The sequence below is a fragment of the Macaca nemestrina genome, chromosome 1 (assembly GCF_043159975.1).
Source record: "Macaca nemestrina isolate mMacNem1 chromosome 1, mMacNem.hap1, whole genome shotgun sequence".
NCBI classification, from domain to species: domain Eukaryota; kingdom Metazoa; phylum Chordata; class Mammalia; order Primates; family Cercopithecidae; genus Macaca; species Macaca nemestrina.
The window spans coordinates 106,939,502-106,959,838 of NC_092125.1; the positions used below are offsets into that span (position 1 = coordinate 106,939,502).

A 20,337-nucleotide genomic window follows, 5' to 3' on the forward strand; every position below is an offset into this window, starting at 1 on the left:
CACCATGGGAGGGTGGAGGTCTCACCTTGGAATCCCAGTAGTCCCTGGAGCATGACAGCCAGAGGAGGCTCCCAGGATGGAGAGCAGGGCACCCATCACCTGGGCTGCGAAGAGTAGCAACCCTCCAACTACTGCAGCAACCACAAATCCCCCAGGACCAGCTAGATGTGACACATGGAAGTCTTCAGGAGCCCAGTGCTGAGAATCTCAAGATTTCTCCCATCTGGCCAGATTCTTGGAATGATCTGACCTTGCAGGTCTCTAGCTACTTCAAGAAACTCCTAAATTGTGCTGCCCCACTTCTGAAAGTTTACATGCAAGGAATGGGGTTTTGTCCTTTGCAGTGTGGGAATACAAAATAATTCAGAGTTGCCACGACCCAGAATAGAAATAGAGTGGCCCATTTTAGATGTTTCATGAAAACCTGTTTTTATTTTGAAATCTGAACCTTAGCGTTTACAAAAACTTTGGAGAGATGGCTGCCCGCCCTCCTAGAGGGAAAAATAAACTAGTTCCAACATAACCTTTGTAGGACTACGAAATTGTTCCAATTTAAAAAATTTTCTTCCACAAACTAAACAAAGTGCAGGAGTATTTTGTGTGCTACCGGTGCATTGTTACTAGGGAATCTGTATTTTGAAATTCCAAGTAATTGAAGATGACTTTTATAGACCTTAGATGGTGTCAAAATAGAAACTGCTGTTTTGAGCTACTTCATATATGCAGTGTTTAGCAGATAGGGAAGACCTGCTTTGAAAGAATGAATTGTCAGCCTAAAAAAAAATACCTACTGTGTGATTCCACTTACATAAAATTCTTGAAAACACTAATTTGAAGGGACAAAAGTAGACCAGTAGTTTTCTGGGGATTGGTGGACAGGGAGAAGTGTGAGAGAGAGAGTACAGAAGTGCACTCAAAAAATTTTAAAAGTGGTATGTTAATTACACATCAAAAAGCAGTAAAAATGGAAGTTTACAAGTATGCTTAACGAGCCTGATTTATCTATTTCTACTTGTCTACCTGGACTAGTGGGGGTGTGCTTGGGGACAAATTATTGGAGGATGATGGCTTCTTTAGAGGGAAATAGGGCCTTGTGGCTGAGAGGAGTTTGAGAACTACGCACACTGAATAGCCACTCGGTGTCAGACCCTATGTCAGGCACTTTAAATAAATTATCCCTTTTAATTCTCATAAAAAAAATCTTTGAGGGAAGTACCATTATCTTCATGTTACACATGAGGAAATAGAGCCTCAGAGACACTGAACCACTTGCTTTGGGATTGCTACTCTCTGACCGAAGAGCCAGTGCTGATGCTGGAAGATTTCGCTCTTTGCCGCCAGTCACTGTGCATTGCTGAGTCCTGGGTACTCTACCTCCATCTAAAATCTCTGGATGGGGGGTAGAATCACTCCAAGGGATTTACGTATTTTTGCTTGGTCTGGAGTACAATGTGGTACCCAGGACCCAGGGGAATTAGGGTTCTTGAACTTTGGGGGACCAATAATTTTTTTTTTTTTTTTAATAAGGACTGAAGGGGTTCCTGGAATGCAGGACTTTCATTTTAAAAGCAAGATGAGTCAATCAACTAAGCTCCAGCTCAGCAGAGGCTTTGTTCTTCAGGATGCTAGTTCTTGCTCCTTGGACCTCCAGGACATGCCCATAATATTTTCTTGGGCTCTAGGCCAGGCTGGTGAGATGGTTTCACAGGTAAGTAAAGGAACAAAGGGAGGCAATGTTCTTTTTATTGCTCTTTTATTTCTGTGCTGTCTAAATGTCAGGATCACTAGGAAAGATGATTCCAGCTTCTTCATCCTCCCATTTCCAGATGGAGGCCTCCCTAGGGTAGGGACCTATGATGGGAAATAGAAGCCTCTCGTTGGGTGGAAATGGTAGTCACTGTGAAAACTGCTTCTCTAAACATAGGTCTAGCCTGACTCTCAGTAATACCCCACCCTACAAAGTGAAAGGCAAGGCCCCAGGGACAATCTATTTGTTTGACTTCTGCTCCCATTTGCTTGGACTGGACTTATTTTGTGGGCTATAGGGCTGCTGCTGGGTTTGAGAGCCCTTGTCCTGAGTTTGTGGTGAGTTGGGCTCAGACTCCACATTAAGCGGTGAGCATTCGGGCTTGGTCTCCAAACTACAGCACCTGGCCTTAATGCAGCAAGGGGGTTTTGGCTGGCAGCAGTGATTGTGTTTTGGCGGGCAGCATTGATTGCCTTTTGGCTGGCAGCACTGGTTCTGTTTTGGTGGGCAGCATTGATTGCCTTTTGGCTGGCTGCACTGGTTCTGTTTTGAGGGGCAGCATTGATTGTCTTTTGCTGGGCAGCATTGACTGTGTTTTGGCTGGTCACACATCTTCTGGACACTTGGAGGTACTAGAAAAAGAAAAGAATATTCTCATCAGAAGGAAATCTGGGTGCCTGCTTTCATTTCCTCCTTTCTTAATACCCAAATACATCCATCTTCAGGATAATGACTCAGACCGGGGTTGAGAAAGCAGAGCTGGATACCTCAGAGGGGCCAGCCAGCCCTGTAATTCTACCTTTGCATATGCTAGCATGTTTGTTCCTTACTAGGTAGTCATTTGCCAGATAAAGAATCAAAAGACCAGAATATGTAAGCAATGTGCCTAAGGTCTCTTAGCTAATGAGCAAACAGTGTGACCCTCCGTTGCCAGATCCTGGGTCAAGTGTCGGGCCCTTCACAAACATCAGCTAATGTAATGACCGCTACCTGCCTCAAGTAGACATTTTTAGTCCACTTCACATCATACGAGGACCACTGAAGTTCAAAGATCCACCTCAGTTGCTTGTAAGTGGATTCAAGCCAAGCTCTATCCCACTCCAGAGCATGTGCTTGTTCTTGTCTCTAATGTGGCATCCAGGGACCCAGGTGCAATGGAACTCTTGTACTTAGAGTGACCAACTGTTACACCCTTCCCGAACGCATCATCTTGTCCCATGCACAGAGCGCTGTGGTGGTTACAGCGAGATGAAATGAAAAGTACAGTGCTTTTGGCATGGCAGGACCTGAGTTCTAGGGCTGGTTCTGCAACTCCCAAGCCTCAGGGCTTGGGCAGTTCTCTTCATCTCTCTGGGCTTGTATCTCTTCCTCTACAAAGGGGCAGTGGTGGGGATGAGGAAGGGGGAACTGGACCTTATAGGGATCCTCAAACTCAACCATTCAGCAGTTTTGTAATTTCCTCATTCTTCTAGGTATAGAGAAAATCCAAACAACTCTTGCTTTACTTCTATCTATCTACCTTCCTCCACCCAGGAAATCCAAGTTCTCCCAAGAAGGTCCCTGGGCCTTGGCCCCAGTATGCAGCCCCTGGGGAAGCCCCTATGTGGTTTCTGCCTTGGCCCTCCAATGGCACATGATGAGAGGATGAACACCACTGTTGTGGCCCCAGAGCAGAATAGAGGGTCTAGAAGTGGCCAGGAAACAGTAGGCAGTGAGCAGGTTGTTATCTAGCCTCCTCAGGGAAATGTGGAAGCATGGGAAATGAGCCTATACCCCCTCTGGGGACTCAGCTCACAAAGCCACAAACCCATGTGGGTGAGGCACCAGGCCTGTCAGAGCCCTGTCACCGGTGTGGGGGATGGGTGTGGGATTTGGATTGACAACTGCTGAAGTGAAGTTGCAACCACCTTCTGGCCTCTGGCATCCTCGGGATTGTGAGAAAAGCCTCTTGCCCAAACTAATTTTTTTTTCTTTCTTTCTTTTTTCTTTGGAGGGAAGTACCATTACTGGACATGGAGCTTCACTCTTGTCGCCCAGGCTGGAGTGCAAGGGCGAGATCTTGGCTCACTGCAACCTCTGCCTCCCGGGTTCAAGTGATTCTCCTGCCTCAGCCTCTGGAGTACCGGGGATTACAGGCACCGGCCATCATGCCCAGCAAATTTTTGTATTTTTAGTAGAGATGGGATTTGACCGTGTTAGCCAGGCTGGTCTCAAACTCCTGACTTCAGGTGATCCGACCACCTCAGACTCCCAAAGTGCTGGGATTACAGGCGTGAGCCACTGCACCGGGCCCCAAACTAGTTTTTTAAACTGAACCAGTTACTGCTGTGGGCTTCCACTAAGCACACACTTGCCCATATCTCTGTGAGAATGTGTGTGTGTGTGTGTGTTTGTGTGCACACACGTGAATGCATGTAGGCATGTGTCCATGCATAATCATAAGTACATGGTGAGGAGAACTTGAGGTTTGTGATGATGGCTGTTTAGTTGGATCAAATTGATATTACTTGAACTTTCTCATGAGTCTTAACAGTTAGAGCCAGTGTGAATAGCTCCTAGCAGGGGCCAGCCTCCGTCCTAGCCGTCTCTCTCCTGCTGGACACTCTCTACTTGCCCTCCATCTGATCCGTACCTGCTGTCAAGATACTTCCCCCAAGTCCTGCTCAAACCCTCTCCCTGATGTTTAGAAAGCCACATCTCTTGTCTTGTCCTCTTCTTTTGTGTTCTGTAGATAGAGGGACTCCTGGGAACAGTAGCTACAAATCTCTCCTCACACTAAAGTCTTTCCGGGGGAGGACTGGGCATGGTGGCTCATGCCTGTAATCCTAGCACTTTGGGAGGCCAAGGCGGGTGGATCACCTGAGGTCAGGAGTTCGAGACCAGCCTGGCCAACTTGGTGAAACCCCATCCCTACGAAAAATACAAAAACTAGCTGGGCGTCGTGGCAGGTGCGTGTAATCCCAGCTACGCGGGAGGCTGAGGCAGGAGAATCACTTCAACCCAGGAGGCGGAGGTTACAGTGAGCCGAGATCGTGCCATTGCACTCCAACCTTGGCAACAAAAGCGAAGCTCCATCTCAAAAAATGAAATGAAATGAAATGAAATGAAATGAAATAAAATAAAATAAAATAAATTAAAATAGAAAAATGAATTATTTCTGGGGGTTACCCCATGATAATGATATGGTTTGGGTCTGTGTCCCTGCCCAAATCTCATCTTGAATTGTAATCCCGACATGTGGAGCGAGGGACCTATAATCCCCACATGTTGAGGGAGGGAGGTGATTGAACCACTGTGGCAGTTTCCCCCATGCTGTTCTCATGATAGTGAGTTCTCACAAGATCTGATGGTTTTATAAGTTCTGACATTTCCCCTGCTCTTACTTCTGTCTCCCACCACCAAGTGAAGAAGGTCCTTCCCCTTTGCCTTCTGCCATGATTGTAAGTTTCCTGAGGCCTCCTCAGACATGTGGAACTGTGAGTCGATTAAACTTCTTTCCTTTATAAATGATCCAGTCTTGGGTAGTATCTTTAGAGCAGTGTGGAGAAGGACTAATCCACCCCAGTAGGACAAAAATCTATATCATCCTTTCCTGAAGGTGTGCATGATTCTCCAGTCAGGTGGTTGCTAAAGGATGCCTGTCAGACGACCTACTTTGCTATCTGAATCACCCCTGTGACTTATAGAAGACCCAGGGCTGTGGCTGTCCTGAATGATGGGTGACATGCTCTTAGACTCAACCCTTTTTTATCTGGGGATTCACCTAAATCCAGTTCGTAGTGTAAAAACTGGGTCCCATTGAGCCAGGTGTGGCCGACACCTCCACCCACTAGTAACAGTAACTTTCAGACTCACACGTTGGACGCAGCCCCAGCCGGCCTCTCTTCACTTTCACTTTCTGAACCATTGGAGCCTCATCTCAGGGTTTCTCTGTGGGAAGGAGGTCCCTGGCATGTGCGTGAGAAGGCTTGGGCATATGCCAGGGCCCTCCTTCTTAGAGAGAAAGCCCAAGACTTTCTCTGGGAAGAAGGGGAGCACAGTGCTACCTCCTATAAGGACCCCTATGTTTGAATATTCTGAACTACAGCATTAGGGTGAGAGACAATTGAGAAGGAAGAGTTATCTCTTAAGGCCCTGCCACCTGGTCTAAACCCTTCATGATCCTAAGTCTCTGGCTATACGGTTGCAGCCTGAACTGGGTCAAGGGCAGTTCCCACCTAAAAAAGGAAGAGTGACTTGGATTAGGATGTTGACTTTAATTTAATCACAATTCTATCCCTGCCAGTTATTCTAGGATTCATCCTATCTTTCATGGAAAAGGCTCCTGCTTCCATTTAAGAGAAAGACACTGGAGCAAGACTCCTAAAGGATGGGCGTGGGGACAAGTCACCCCGTTGCTCCTTCTAGGTCAGAGGAAGCTGCAAAGAGGCTGAGGTGGCAGATGCAGGCCCTGCAATGCCTTGACTTGCCTGAGAGGGAACGGGAAGGAGAGAGGTGAGCAATGGAGAGGTACACCAAAAATGGAAATAAGACACAGACAGACCAGCATAAAAACAGGGAAGAGGTGAAAGAGTACAGGGCCATGTTCTCTACCACCTTTGTAGTGTTCAAAGCTGTTTGACAGGAAGTGTGTGTGTCCACATGCGCACACAAGCATACACCTGGTTGCCCCTGCAGCTGTACAGGGGTGAGTTTGAGTGTGTGGGTGTATGCAGGGAGCCCAGTATTTGTCCCTGTCTCCTTGTTGTTTGAATCTGCTCCCTTAGGGGTCAGACCTAAGACTAGGTTTTGAGAGGGATGAGGAAGGAGTGAGCCTCTTCTGTTTTTGTTTTCTGTTGTTTCTCTCTGTGTTTATTTTTGCCTTTTACTATTTTTTCTCTCTGCCTTTCTATCATTCTCTGGTCTTCATCCTGTCTCTATATTTCTGTATTTTGTCTCCGGTTTACCTTTCTCTATTCTGAAGGTCAGTGCCCTGAACTGACCAAAGTGCAGAGTCTCATCACCACGTGGAAGTCCAGTTTGTTAGGGTCCATCCTTACAAGTCCAGGCTGAGCTGTTTCTACAGAAGCAATTCTCATTCCGGTGACCAGAGATGCAGAGGCATCAGAGGGCACCTGGAGCCCGGGTCCAGGGGCTTGCCTCACTAGTCCCACCAACATCTCCACTCCAAGCATGTCCCCCATAGTCAGGTCCTGGGAACAGGTCCTGAATATGGAGGTTGTGCCATATCAGAGAAGGAGAGCAGGTTAGAAACCAGTCTTGTTGACTATAGCATAAGGAGGGCAACATCAAGTCCTTCTGCAGCTTCACCCCCATGGATGCAGGTCCTGCCCCTCTGAGCCAATGCTGTCTCCACTGTCTTCCTTCTGCCTAGTGAATATTATCTATTTCCTCCACTTTCAGAACGCTAGCTCCTGTACTATAAATGTGCCTCCTGACCACTCTGCCTCCTGCAAGAGTTTCTTCTTAAGATTCTCTCCTTGGCCAGGCTCAGTGGCTCACACCTGTAGTCCCAGCACTTTGGGAGGCCAAAGCAGGTGAATCTCTTGAGGTCAGGAGTTTGAGATCAGCCTGGCCAACATGGTGAAACTCCATCTCTACTAAAACTACAAAAATTAGCTCGGCATGGTGGCATGCACCTGTAATACTAGCTACTTGGGAGGCTGAGGCAAGAGAATCGCTTGAATCTGGCAGGCGGAGGTTGCAGTGAGTCGAGACTGCACCACTGCACTCCAGCCTGGGAGACAGAATGAGATTCCATCTCAATAAGTAAATAAATAAAAATTAAAATAAATAAATATATAAATATTCTCTCCATGCTCCGTTTCCCCTCCTTCCCAACCAAGCTCTGCATAGCCTGCCTCAGGAAATCTGCCTGATCACATCAAACACCTGTGGCCCAGGGCCAGCGCCATCTTCCTAGCTTTTCTTATTGCTCTATTCAGTGAGGATTAATACAGAGCCCAAACCACCAGGAGGGCCCTGGCAAGGTGCCTTCTGTCTGACGTCTGCCCACCGGCCCAGTCTCATGTCCACCCACTGTTCTCTCAGGCACCAGACTGGCTCAGAGCAGACACCTGCTGAATTTTCTCACCTCTTTCCGGGTTTTTGAACGTGCTCTTCCCCAGCTTGAACCACCCTTCCTGGGTCTCTGTCCCCACATGCTCACTGAATATCGTTCAAACCTGAAGTCTCTGCTTACACATCACTCCTCAAGGAAAACTTCCTTAACCCATAGCCTCTGTCTCCCTGATAGGCTTTCTTGGATCCCCTGTACTTCTCATTACATTTTTATAGTGGTTATTATTTCCCTAATTGTCTGACTTCTGTGGTCCGTTGGCTCCATGAGCACAGATATCCTCACTATCCCCACCCCCAGAGGCTCCAGTGACTTCCTATTTTTTTTTTTTTTTGAGATGGAGTTTCGCTCTGTTGCCCAGGCTGGAGTGTAGTGGCTCGATCTCCACTCACTGTGATGAGCTCCGCCTCCAGGGTTCACACTATTCTCCTGCCTCAGCCTCCTGAGTATCTGGGACTACAGGTGCCTGCCACCATGCCCAACTACTTTTTTTTTGTATTTTTAGGAGAGATGGGGTTTCACCGTGTTAGCCAGGATGCAGTGGCTTCCTCTTAAATGGAAGCAGGAGCCTTTTCCTGAAATATAGGATGAATCCTGGAATCCTCTCATCCAGCACACTGAATGGCATTGCATGGGCCTCAGTAAGTAAATATATAATGAATGAACACATTAAAAAGCCATGCAGAGAGGGCCCAAAAGATAAGGTTTCTGTGTTACCTGGTCTGGCCACACACTTCTCAATTCACAATTTCCATGCTTGACTTCTGATGACTGATTCCAGTAGATATTATTGATCTTCCTCAGCAGCCTAGTGAGTCCATGACTATCAGAAGCCAAAGTCTTCTGAACCAGATTGGTTCCCTCCCCTGCTAATACCAAGATTCTAAGCCTCTATGACATCATAATCCTCTCCCCAGGACTCTATGCCTAGCTCACTCACTAGCGCCCTCTGCCTGCTGGAGAGTCTGACTCTTCTCGGTTTCTTTCCTGAAAGATACAAAGTTCCCTAGCTAACCCATAAGCATGCAATGACCTAAAACACAAATCTGTATTGAGTGTCTCCTATCTACCAGGCTGTGTCCTAAAAAGTGAAGTGTAGCTCAATGGAATGTAGTTTCCATTCTCAAAGAACCAATTCAACATGGAGGCAAGTCAATAGCCAATAATACCATGTAATAATAATGATGGTAGGATAAGCACAGGGGTCAGGTTTGGGGGTCAGAAATGCTTCCTGGAGGGAGTGATATTTAAGCTGAGACTTGGAAATTGGAAATAGGAAGGGGGTGTCTGGGAGACATTTTCAGATCCAGAAATGTGAAAGTATAAGCTATTTGGTGGAAAAGCTCAGTGCGGCTGGAGCAGAGTGGGGAGTAAGGAGAAGGGGGAGACTCACCTACCTAGGTAGGTAAGGCTGTGTTGGTGAGGACTCTTTATGCCATAAAGAAAATAGTTTGGACTTTATCCTGAGGACAGTGGGAAGCACCGAAAGGTTTTAAACAGGGGAGAAACTGGGATGCCTTAGGGGCAAGGACCCTATTTTATTCACTTTGATATTCCCAGTGTCTGGCTGAGCAATTGGCACATAAAAGATTCCGAAACTGAATCAATTCAATAGTGAATTGACTAACATGGTGAGAAGAGAGAAGCATTTCATTATGTTTGTTCTTTTCCTTTATTCCTCTAGCATGGACATTTAAGGACATTTAAGGACAGTGACTAGGAAATTCTCTTCTCCTGGGAAGCATGCCTGCCATAAACACTTGTAGGACACCAGGCAAGAGCCTAAACAGAGGCTTCTGACCCCTGTGGTTCACCCCTTGTTCTCTTCCTACTCCCTGGCTTCATCCTGTGCCATGAGGGACCTTGGGTGTGCATGAGTGTAAGTATCCTAGCCCATACCATCCATGTTCTTTTCACACACGGATCTCTCAAACTGCCCCTGTCTTGGTTATTGAGACCTAGAAGTGAGCACAGTGTTGGTTGTTTGAGTCTTCAGGAGGATGGACACATAAAGATGATCTCAGGGCCATTTGACAGAGATTTATGGGATCCTGGATAGTGGGTATGAGGGAGACAGCAGCTCTGGGCCTATACACTGAAATATCAAATTATCCTATGGCCAGGGTCATGGCTGGAAGAGAACCAGAGAAGGACTCTTTTAAAGTGTGAAGTCCAGGACAGAACTACCTCGGCCAAAGGGTAGCACTCCTGGGAAGTATATGAATTGAATTGTGCTTTTCATTCTATAATATACTATTCAAGTACTTCTCTTTCACTTGCCTTCTTCAGGTCTTCATGCTTATAGTTATTTCCAAAATTTATTCTCAGTAAAATGTCTGCTCTCATTCACATCTCCCCAAGTGTCTAACATTGGAGTTGGGACCAAAGCCTTAATCTATAAGAATTAAGTTATTTCTAGGAAGAGTACAGAGAGGGAGAGAGGGGTAGAGTGAGAGAGACAGAGAGGTGGAAATGGCCAACAAACCTATTAAGAAATGCTTATTCATAACTAAAGGAATGCAAACCAGAAGATCAATGAGACACTGGCTTTTCCATGACAGTCCAGTAACAAACATGAAATTTTGATCACATTAATCGTTAATGAATATGTTGAGAAACCAGTATTTTCATATTCCGTTAATGAGATTTCATTTTACAATCATGTAATAGGATAGTATATAGCTAATAAAAGCATAGAGTCCGCTTGTAGATGATGCTATGAAAAATTCTCCCAACCATGTAATCAAAGAAAGCAATCCAGTAAACAATGTTAGTGTATCCCTTGTCTTATAAAAAATAATGTATATATAAAGATATATATCTTATATATATAAAATAAATATATATGTTAGTATATGTTAGTATACATAATATTTTCCTAGAAGAATCACATATACATTTTCCTAGAAGAATCACATACACATTTTCCTAGAAGAATCACATACACATTTTCCTAGAAGGATCACATACACATAAACTATTTGAATTTTAACCATGACGCGTGTTAGTTAATTAAAATTAAGCTAATGAAGGCTATCTAGGAGGTGAGGATAGGTATACTTTCTGCTCACCATTTAAGTTCTAGTTCCAACACACTGTATGGAACATCATAGGTACTAAATCCACATTTAGTCAATAAATGCATGGAAGAATAATTTAACTAGTACATTAACTTGGAACTCTGTGTGTTCCTGTTCTTCTGCCTGACTACTTCCTGCTGGTGTCCTCGGCTCTCTTTCCTTCTCCACCAACACTTATTTTCTTGGTTGGAGCATTCAGTCTCCTGACCATAAAGGCCATCTATATGTCAGTGATGATGATGTCTACTTTATTAATAACAGCTCAGACATCTCTCCAGAACTTCAGACTTTCGTATCCAACTGCTTATTTAATATTCTCACATGGATATCTTTACACAGTCCTGTTTTGTTTTCCTCTGGTGGTACTTTTCAAATATAATATAATAGACATATAATATAAAGACCAGTATCTCATAGCACTAAAATAAGCTAATTTTTATTTATTGTAGTTTTATGTATTGTCTTCTCTCATTAGAATGTCATTGCCAAAAAGGCAAATGCTGCTTACTGATATATCTCAGGCTCTCAGACAGAACAGTTCTTAACACATAGTAAATACTCAAAAAATATTAGTTGAATGCATGAATGGTGATTGTTGGTCTTTTTTTTCTAATCAGTTTGTCTGCCAATAACTTCTAACTGTTTGTCCAAATTGGGGAACCCATTTCCTAAGGCTGTTTTCAATGCATCATTCAAACTAGCAGAATGTGTCCTGTGGCAGCCCCACTCCTACCTCCTTAGGTTTTTCTGCCTCTGTTATCAAAAGTGGGGAAGACTATGACCATCTTTCTTTGCTGCATGGGCTATGTTAATTGATGGTGAGAAAAGTCGAGGCCGGTTTGCAGGAATTTGCTGATGTCATGATGTAATTAGCTCCAGTAATGGAGTGAGTCTTTATGGTGCTGTCTTCCTGGGTTCTAGCATTTGAGGCTCTGCTTCCTGTAGGTCTCCTTTAATGTGATTTTTTTTTTAACTTTTTATTTTATTTTATTTTATTTTTTTTTTGAGACAGGGTCTTATCCTGTTGCCTAGGCTGTAGTGTAGTGGTGTGATCTTGCCTCACTGCAGCCTCGACCTCCTGGGCTCAAGTGATCCTTCCACCTCAGTCTCCCAAGTAGCTGGGACTATAGGCGCGTGCCACTACACCTGGCTAATTTTTGTATCTTTTGTAGAGACGGGGTTTTGTCACGTTACCCAGGCTGGTCTTGAACTTCTGAGCTCAGGAGATCCTCCTGCCTAGGCCTTCCAAAGTGCTGGGATTACAGGCATGCACCACGGTGCCTGGCCCTTCTCCTTTAATATTATTAATACTGATCATTATTACACATTTACTTGGGCCTAAAATCAGAAGTTACAAAGGATACACAGTGAAATCCCCCACGTGCGACTCAGATATTTCAGTTAACAGAGATCAATTTCTGAAATATCCTTTCAGGGATATTTTATGCACAAAAACCCCAAACAAACATGTATATTTTTTCTTCTTTTAACGAAATAAGAGTAACTCCACATCGTTTTGCTCATTGCTTTTTTCACAATAGCATCTGTTGGAGATCATTCCATTTCAGTACATTAAGAGTTTCTCCCTTTGTTTCCCAGTCTGGATAATAACCTATGTATATACAGAAGTTCCCAATTTTGGCCCTTGCAAACAATGCTGCAGTGAACACATGATTTATACATCATTCCTCAGGAGGAGATAGAATATATTTATTTAAGTGCAATTGCTGACTCAGAGGCTACTTTTGTAATTTGATCAGTATTTCCAGTTTCTTCCATATGAGTTTCACTGATTTATTTCACTCCCTACAATGTATAAGACTGCAATTTTCCCCCATAAATTCATCAAAATGATGTATTTTTAAATTAATTGTTCTTGGCCCATCTGGTAGGTTAAAAACGGGATCGCAAAGTAGTTTTGAATTTCTCTTAGTAACTAAGCTGAACTATATTTTATTACATTTAGTAAACCACAACATCCATTTTCTGGGAACTGCCTGATGTTATAACTTACCTAATACTTAACCGTATTCTTGATGATTTTATTACTGATTTGTAGCACTTATACGATATTGGAGAAATTAAGTTATTTTTGTGCTATGAGAAACTAAATTTCTTCCGCTGTGTTTTTTGACCTTTGACTTTATTATATTTCAACCATATAGAAAATGTTAATTATGTAAACACATTTAAAAATTTTTTATTTTATAGTTTTTGTTTGTTGTATTATAAAACTGATCCCCATTTTGAAAGTGTAGAGGAATACTCCCAGATTTTCTTAAGAGTTAACTTTTAATGTTTTAACCCTTTAAGAACTCTTTTTTAAATTAATGGCTTCCCAGTTGTAGCAACATTATTTATTGATTAATTGATGATTTTTCACAGATTTGAGGGTGTGCTTATCATATATTAGCTTCTTCTGTATATTTTTTCCCAGCTCTGAACTTGTTATCATGCTCTATTGATCTGTCTGTATATTCATGGTCCAGAACAAACTGTTTAACTATAATAGCTTTAGAATATATTGTAAATCTAGTAGAACTAGCTCCTACACATTAATTTTATTTTTAAGAATTGTCCTGGATATTTTTATATTTATTCATTCGTGTGTATTATTTTAATGTGGTTTTGTTGAACTGTAATATACATGCATTGAGAATACAGCCCAATGCATTTCAACCAATGCATTTAAACAAAGTAAAACATCTGTGTGACACCCACCTAAACCAGGAAATAGAATGACAACCCTCTGCACAACTTCTCCACCACAGAGTTCTAGGAACTGAATTAGCAAGGGCAAGACTGGCAGAGTTAGAGCTATCTCTGGCAATGAAAGCAGAAAGGCTCTGAAGTTGAGCTTTCTCTTGGTCAGGTTTTAGTGAACTTCTACAAAGGGGTGCACGCGGTCTCTTTGTCAGACTCAGACCCTCCTTCCATTTATGGTCTGGTTGTCCCTGCGTCTGCTTGGCTTTTGCCCACTGAAGTGAATAGGATTCATCTCCGATGCTTCCAGAAGTGCTGCCTTGCTTCCCACATCTGTCGCGGTCCCTTTCCATGGGCCTTAGGCCTGAGGAACACTTGTTTTCCCAGGAGCCGACCCTTCAGGGTAAGGATTTAAAATCAGAGATTGTGTCTCTGCCGAGGCACCTTTGTGTTCAATGTGGGCAATTGCCACATTCTCAATATTGTATGAAGACTGACCTGACTAGCAAACTTTGCTATTTTACAGAACTGTCACTGAATAATCTAAGGAAAAACAAAGATGCTTGCTTTCAGGCAAGTCTCCTGGCTGCTCTCCTTGCCTGCTCTGATTGCTGTCCCTAAGTCATGCATCTATTCTCGAGCCACCCTGGGCCCATCTAGTAAGTTCTTTACCTCTGGGGCCAGTCGCCACCAAGATGAGAACAAGTACAGAGCCATCTCGGGTCCTCAATATTCTGAACAATCTGTAAATAATTTCTGAATTTGCATTAGCTTCTTGTGGTCTGTAAAAAACCTGAAACAGGGTAGCTAGGTGACCAGCAGTATCTCCTGTGTCCCACCAGGTGAACTGGAACGAAAATTAAAGCTGCAGGCTTCAACTAAGCCCTCAACTGTCCTCCTTTGGGATCTGGGAGTAGGTCCTCTCTGTCATGCTTCTGCCTTCAGGAGGTTGAAATATCACTGCCTTTTCCTAACTGCACTCTACATCTTGGATCCCAACTTCAATTAGAAAGAACTGTTATTGGAGGTAACTGTGGTCCTCTCTTTTTTCTCCTCAGGCCTGATCAAGGTGATCAGTATAAGAATACCCAGCAAGGCGATGAGTATAAGAATTTTCAGGTAATTCCTGACTGCACATCGCTGCTGCAAAGTCTGGGTGAAGGCTTGGCTTTGCTGCCTCCTGGTGGAAAATAGAGCCATCTGCAAAAGTCCTGAGCAATGGCTCCTCTTTAGTTGATTTATCTCACATATGAATTCCAAAAGTCTCCATGGTACTGTGTATGTGAGAGTGAGTGTGTGTGTGTGTGTGTGTGTGTGTGTGTGTGTGTGTGTGTGTGAGAGAGAGAGAGAGAGAGAGATAATCAGCGTGCCAGTTACCAATTTATTATCTCTCAGCTCCAAACACACCCTTGGATTTGTGCTCTGGGATAAACAATGTAATCTCTTGAATCCTTTCTCCATTAAAGTGAGAACAATGCTAAACTTTCTCCATAGGGGGCGCTGGAGGGACACTGCAGTTGGAAGGGGCAGGTGGGGGCAGTGTGTGGCCGTCCGGTGGCGCCTGCCACAAAGGCGGAGAATGAGATCCCTCTGCCTCCTTGCAGCCTTGGCTTGAGAATGACCTTTTCACAGCCTTCTCAGCCTGAAACCAAAGCCCCTCCACGGCCTGAGCTACCCATGGTCAGCTGTATGGAGGTGGGGCAGGGGCAGTCCACACAGAGCTGTGGCCCCCTTTGCAAGTTTCCTTGCTGCCCATGTGCTCTGAAGGTAAGCCTGAACTCCCACTGCATATCCAAGCCACATGGTTCCCGATGTCAGCCTTGCCCTGCATTGGGAAGGTGACCTATTGCTTGCCCCTTTTTGGAGGGTTTAACTCCAGACCCACCCCATCTAGCTAAAGCAGAGCACTTCTCTGCTGACTGGTGGCTGAAGCACACCTTTCCCAATAGGTATGAACCCCTTCTACTTTTGTCCTTCTTTGGGTACCCTCCTTGAGCCTTTTTCTTATATCTTATAGTTTAGTCTTTCTTTTATTACTGTTACTAATTCTTATCTTAAATTCCGTCTGTCTAACTTACTCCATCGTTTTTGTCTCCTGATTGGACTTGCTGCTACAGTGGAATAGTTAGACTAAAAGTTTAGTTCTTTAATTTACCAGCTCTGCAACTTTGAACACATTTCTTAACTTCAGATTCTTGGTCTATAAAAAGAGGAGGGACACAGTACTTTCCTATGCAGTCGTTGTGAGGATTAAATGAGATAGAACATATTAAGCTCCTTGAAGACCTGGTACAGAGTTGGCAAGCAGTTACATAGGGCCAACTCAGGACAGAGAGAAAGGGAGGAAAGAAAAAGGGTCAAGAAAATGCCAGAGAGAACAAAAAGTAGCAAGAAATGGGAGCATAGACACACGAAACAAAATCCAAGAAATCGGTAGGCAGTAAGATTAGTAGGCAAGAGATCCATCGGTCTTCTAATTTATTGAAAATAAACATTTTATACAGTACAATTTAGGAAAAAATTCAAATATATTACCTTATTTAACCTTCAAAATAGATCAACTTAGTGTGTCTTGACTTTGTTGATGATGTTTCCATTTTCAAATGTCTAAGATGAGGCTTGGAGAGGTGTTCCAAGCCACACTGCTGGTTTGTAGATTGGAGGGCCTCATCTCCCCGTGGATCCTGTGGTCTTCCCGTTATTGCCCTCTTGTGGTCTGGCGTATAACAGCACCTGATACTATACAAACCAGATTGCTGGCCCCCAAGCCCTGCAGAGGGTTTAGCTCTGGTAATTCTGCTCTGTTTTCATTTAAGCCAACTTTGGCCCCCAAAGAAGACTATACATGACACGGGAAGGTGTCCACCATGACTCAAAGTAGTATTTATAATTATTGTCCCAAGTTTTAAAATTTTTATTTTTTGTTTTCTGTTACATTGTACTTAAAATTTATATAGTAATATGTGTAGATAATTCATTAATAAATGAAAGTACACACATTGCTTACTAATAGAGGCTTGAATAACATTGCTCTAGAACCACATTTCCCAAAATTAATTGAACACAATATATGTCATATTTTAAATTTAATAATGAAATAATACTTTTAACTTTGTTCGAGAAATACAGATAAGGGCCCCTTTGTATTATGGTTGAGAAAAAAATGCAAAGGTCTCACAAATTCATTTTCTTAGTAACACACCAAAGCAGAATACATTTGTGTAGTAAAGTTAATCACATTTACTAATGTTGAATAGCATCTCAAGTATATGCTGATATTGAAAAATAAGATAAATTGCATTGATGGGTTTTTCCCATCCATTAGACAATATACATCAAGGCAAGGATGATGTATGCGAATTCATGCCCAAGTTAAAGGTGATGGGCTCCCAGGTGAGATAATTTGTCAGTGACTTTCTGGCTTTCTCTGATTAAGCATATTATTTTCTTAAATGCAGATTATATGCTAAGAATAAAATTAGCATGTGTTATCTTTATCACAATGATACTTATATAGTTTACAACATTTGTGAAGATAATTATCACTTGCAATTATTATTTTCACTGAACACCTATTAACAAAGCATGGAATCTCTAATAGTCTCTGTGAGCCTTCATATACTTTAACAACTGCAACCATTTGTCTAATAGAAACTTACATTAAGACCACTATACATAAAACAGACAAGAGCTCATTTATTTATTTAAATTTATCTTTTACATTAAAATTTATATCAGTTAGTTAATTAAGAAAAATTGGGTTATTTTGATGAACATACAAAACTCAATTCATGAAATATAGATGATAGTTGCAGTACTATTAATTAGTCTCTGCATCTACTGTTTTTCTGTATTTTTTCTTTCTGGTTAGGCAGTACTGGTAAAATAATAGTTACTTTGCAAATGGTCCTTAGGGCCTCTGCTTGGAGCTGTCCGGATTGTGCACTCCACAACCCGGGGAGCACCAGTCATAGCAACCGCTATTAGACAGTTGTCAGGATTTGTTTCTTGCTTTATTTTGGTTTTCAACAGCTTACTTTACAATTTCAGCATATTTTTCTATTAGATTAACCTCAATATTTGAAAAAAATAGTTATAAAGGATTTGGAGGCAATCAGCAGCAATGTCTAAGAACTGTTCACATTCCTTGACTGAAAAGTGTTTAATGACAAAAGAATTTTAAAAAAACAACTATGACAGATAATATAAGTGTTGAATAGAGAAATATTTGATATGCTATGACTTGATGAGACATATGACATTATATAAGGCTATGTAATGTATTACTTGCACATCTATAATGTGAGACAATCCTTGATGCTATTCTTAACATTTTAGGATTCCTCAGCCCTTGACTGCAACCTTTTAAAAGCAATCCAGCCACAGCCAGTAGGAATGGAGGTGGTGAGGAATGGGAGTGGGGGTGGGAGTGGACAGGACTCTGCTCACCCTCCTGGATCCTCCTCAGCACTCACAGCCTGCTCCCTCATTCTGCCTTGATGACACTCAGCACTATCTGGTCATACCTTCTGCCTGTTTGTCTCAGTCACAGCAGAAGCTCAGGACTCCCAAATTGCCTGCCATCACCAGCATTCCTCCCTTCCCCAGAGGTCTGCACAGTTCCCGGTGGGACTCCATCTTCCATCCTTCGCCAGCACCTCAAACCCTCCACAGGCTCTCAAGACTCAAGGCTGTACATCGAAAAAATGCACTGTATCAACCAACTCTTCTCACAAAGCCACCTCCACCTTCTTGCTGTAAGTGAAAACTGGGTTCTGCATAGTCCTCTCACGGTCTGACTATTTTCTTCTTACCCAGGCCTTTGTACTCACTGGGCCAAGGAATGGGCTAGGCATTCGTTACACCAACCACTGCTCCTCTTCATTGCAAATCCCCAGGTAAGTATCTGATGCTCTGCTCACTATTGCTCTATCCAAGACTTTCTGTCATGGTCTTTGGTGATTTTAATATCCACAAAAATGATTCCTGTAATAATTTACTTCATAATTCTTTGAACTGTGCACCTCTAACAGGTTTGTCTTTCATCCTAACATTCATCTACTCCCATGTCATACCAGCCTAGACCAGTCATTATTAACAACTACAACCCTTCTGTAAAATGAGTTTCAAATAATCCTTTTCCCAAACCTAACCTCCTGTATTTCCAACTTACTTTCCCTGGTATCCCACTCTGAGAAGTTTTTCAATATGCTGGGAACTACAATTCATTGATATCGTAATGTTTTCTCTGGCCAATATCTTCTTCATGTCTTCATTTCTCTTCTTATCCATATAAGCTCCATGAACTATCATTAAGATCATGCACTTGCATAATCCATGTCTCTCTTGCCCTTCTGTCTCTCTCCTCGAATTTCCAACATTTCTGTCTCTTTTGTCCCTTTCAATGATGAGCATACTCATTATGTTACTGAGAAAATAGAAGTAATTATAAGAGAACATCCATATAGTCTTGTCTACTCATCTACTTTTCTACTGTGGTTTCTCTTACTAACATGTGTGACCCGCACGTGCTCCTATCTGGGGACAACCCTCCATTGGTGACCTGGATTCCATCCCTCTCATCTATGCAAGCGTATCATATCAGCAATTCTCCCTTCTTCATCCCTCATAATTGTCTTTTCTCTCTATACTGGATTGTTTCATCAGCACATAAAACATTATATTTTCCATCTAAAAAATACGTATAATGCTCATCTTAAAAAAAAAATCAGTCTCTGTCTCTCTCTCTTCTCTCTCCCTAGATCTCACAACCACTTCAAGTCAACACTCAATTATCTATATTTTTAAAGCATGACATTCCTCAAAAGTTATTTTTTTTTTAAATTATTGGTACTCCTTGTCTCCAATCCTGCTTTAAACCTCGTCAGCCAAGCTTTTGTCACACCAGTTTGCCCAAAATGCTCTTGTCAAGGTCACTGATGATCTGCTTGTTGCCAGATATAATGGATGTGATTGACACCACCAGCAGCACACGACTGGCATAATCATGTAGTGATCAGTGAGGAAGGAGGCCATCTATCCACGCCAGAATAGGGGCAAAGCAGTCAAGTGAAGAGAGTACTGCAAGACAGATGGCCTCCTTCCTCACTAATCACTACCCCCCAACTTTCTTTGATGGTTACTTCTCATATCTTTGATTTCCAGATATTGGAGTGACCCAGGGCTCAGTCATTGTATGTCCTCTCTTCTCTATCTGTATTTCCTCTCTAGGTGATATCATCCTGTCTCAAACATATGCTGATAATTCTCAAACTTCTCTCTCCAGACTTAAGTATCCAAGTTTGTCTCTCAAAGTTCCTACTTGGGTAGGAAATAGGTATTTCACATGTAAAACAAAACTTCCCTCTTGCCTCAAAAAACACTCATTACTCCTAAAATCTTCATCTCTTAAAATGCAACTGTATCCTTCCCATTGCCCAGATGAAAGCAATCCTTGAGCCCTTTTTTTCTTATAGACACATATATCCTGTCTTCGAAATGTATCTAGAATCTGAAAATTTCTTCCACCACTAATTCCCTGGTCCCAGCCACCATTAGCTCTTGCCTTGACTATTGTGGTGGCCTCCTATGTGGTTACCCTGGTCTGCACTTAAATTCTAGTCTTTCCTCAACAAAGCAGAAGGGGAGGTAGCCAAAGGTAGGTTAACAGATGCAAAGCAGGCCTCGATAAGAGGAATAAATTCCCGTGTCCTAGCACTATAGGATGA

General features: G+C 42.8%; 1 protein-coding gene across 1 annotated transcript; it reads right to left on the reverse strand.

Moving 5' to 3' along the window:
* Positions 1-1,736: 1,736 nt before the first annotated feature.
* Positions 1,737-8,696, reverse strand: SMC (sperm mitochondria associated cysteine rich protein). Its single transcript, XM_011769434.2, has 2 exons — positions 8,544-8,696; positions 1,737-2,379 (listed from the first exon to the last, which is right to left on the reverse strand). The coding sequence occupies exon 2, from the start codon at positions 2,357-2,359 to the stop codon at positions 1,988-1,990; it is 372 nt and encodes a 123-aa protein (XP_011767736.1). The 5' UTR covers positions 2,360-2,379; positions 8,544-8,696; the 3' UTR covers positions 1,737-1,987.
* Between the last annotated feature and the right edge of the window lie 11,641 nt (positions 8,697-20,337).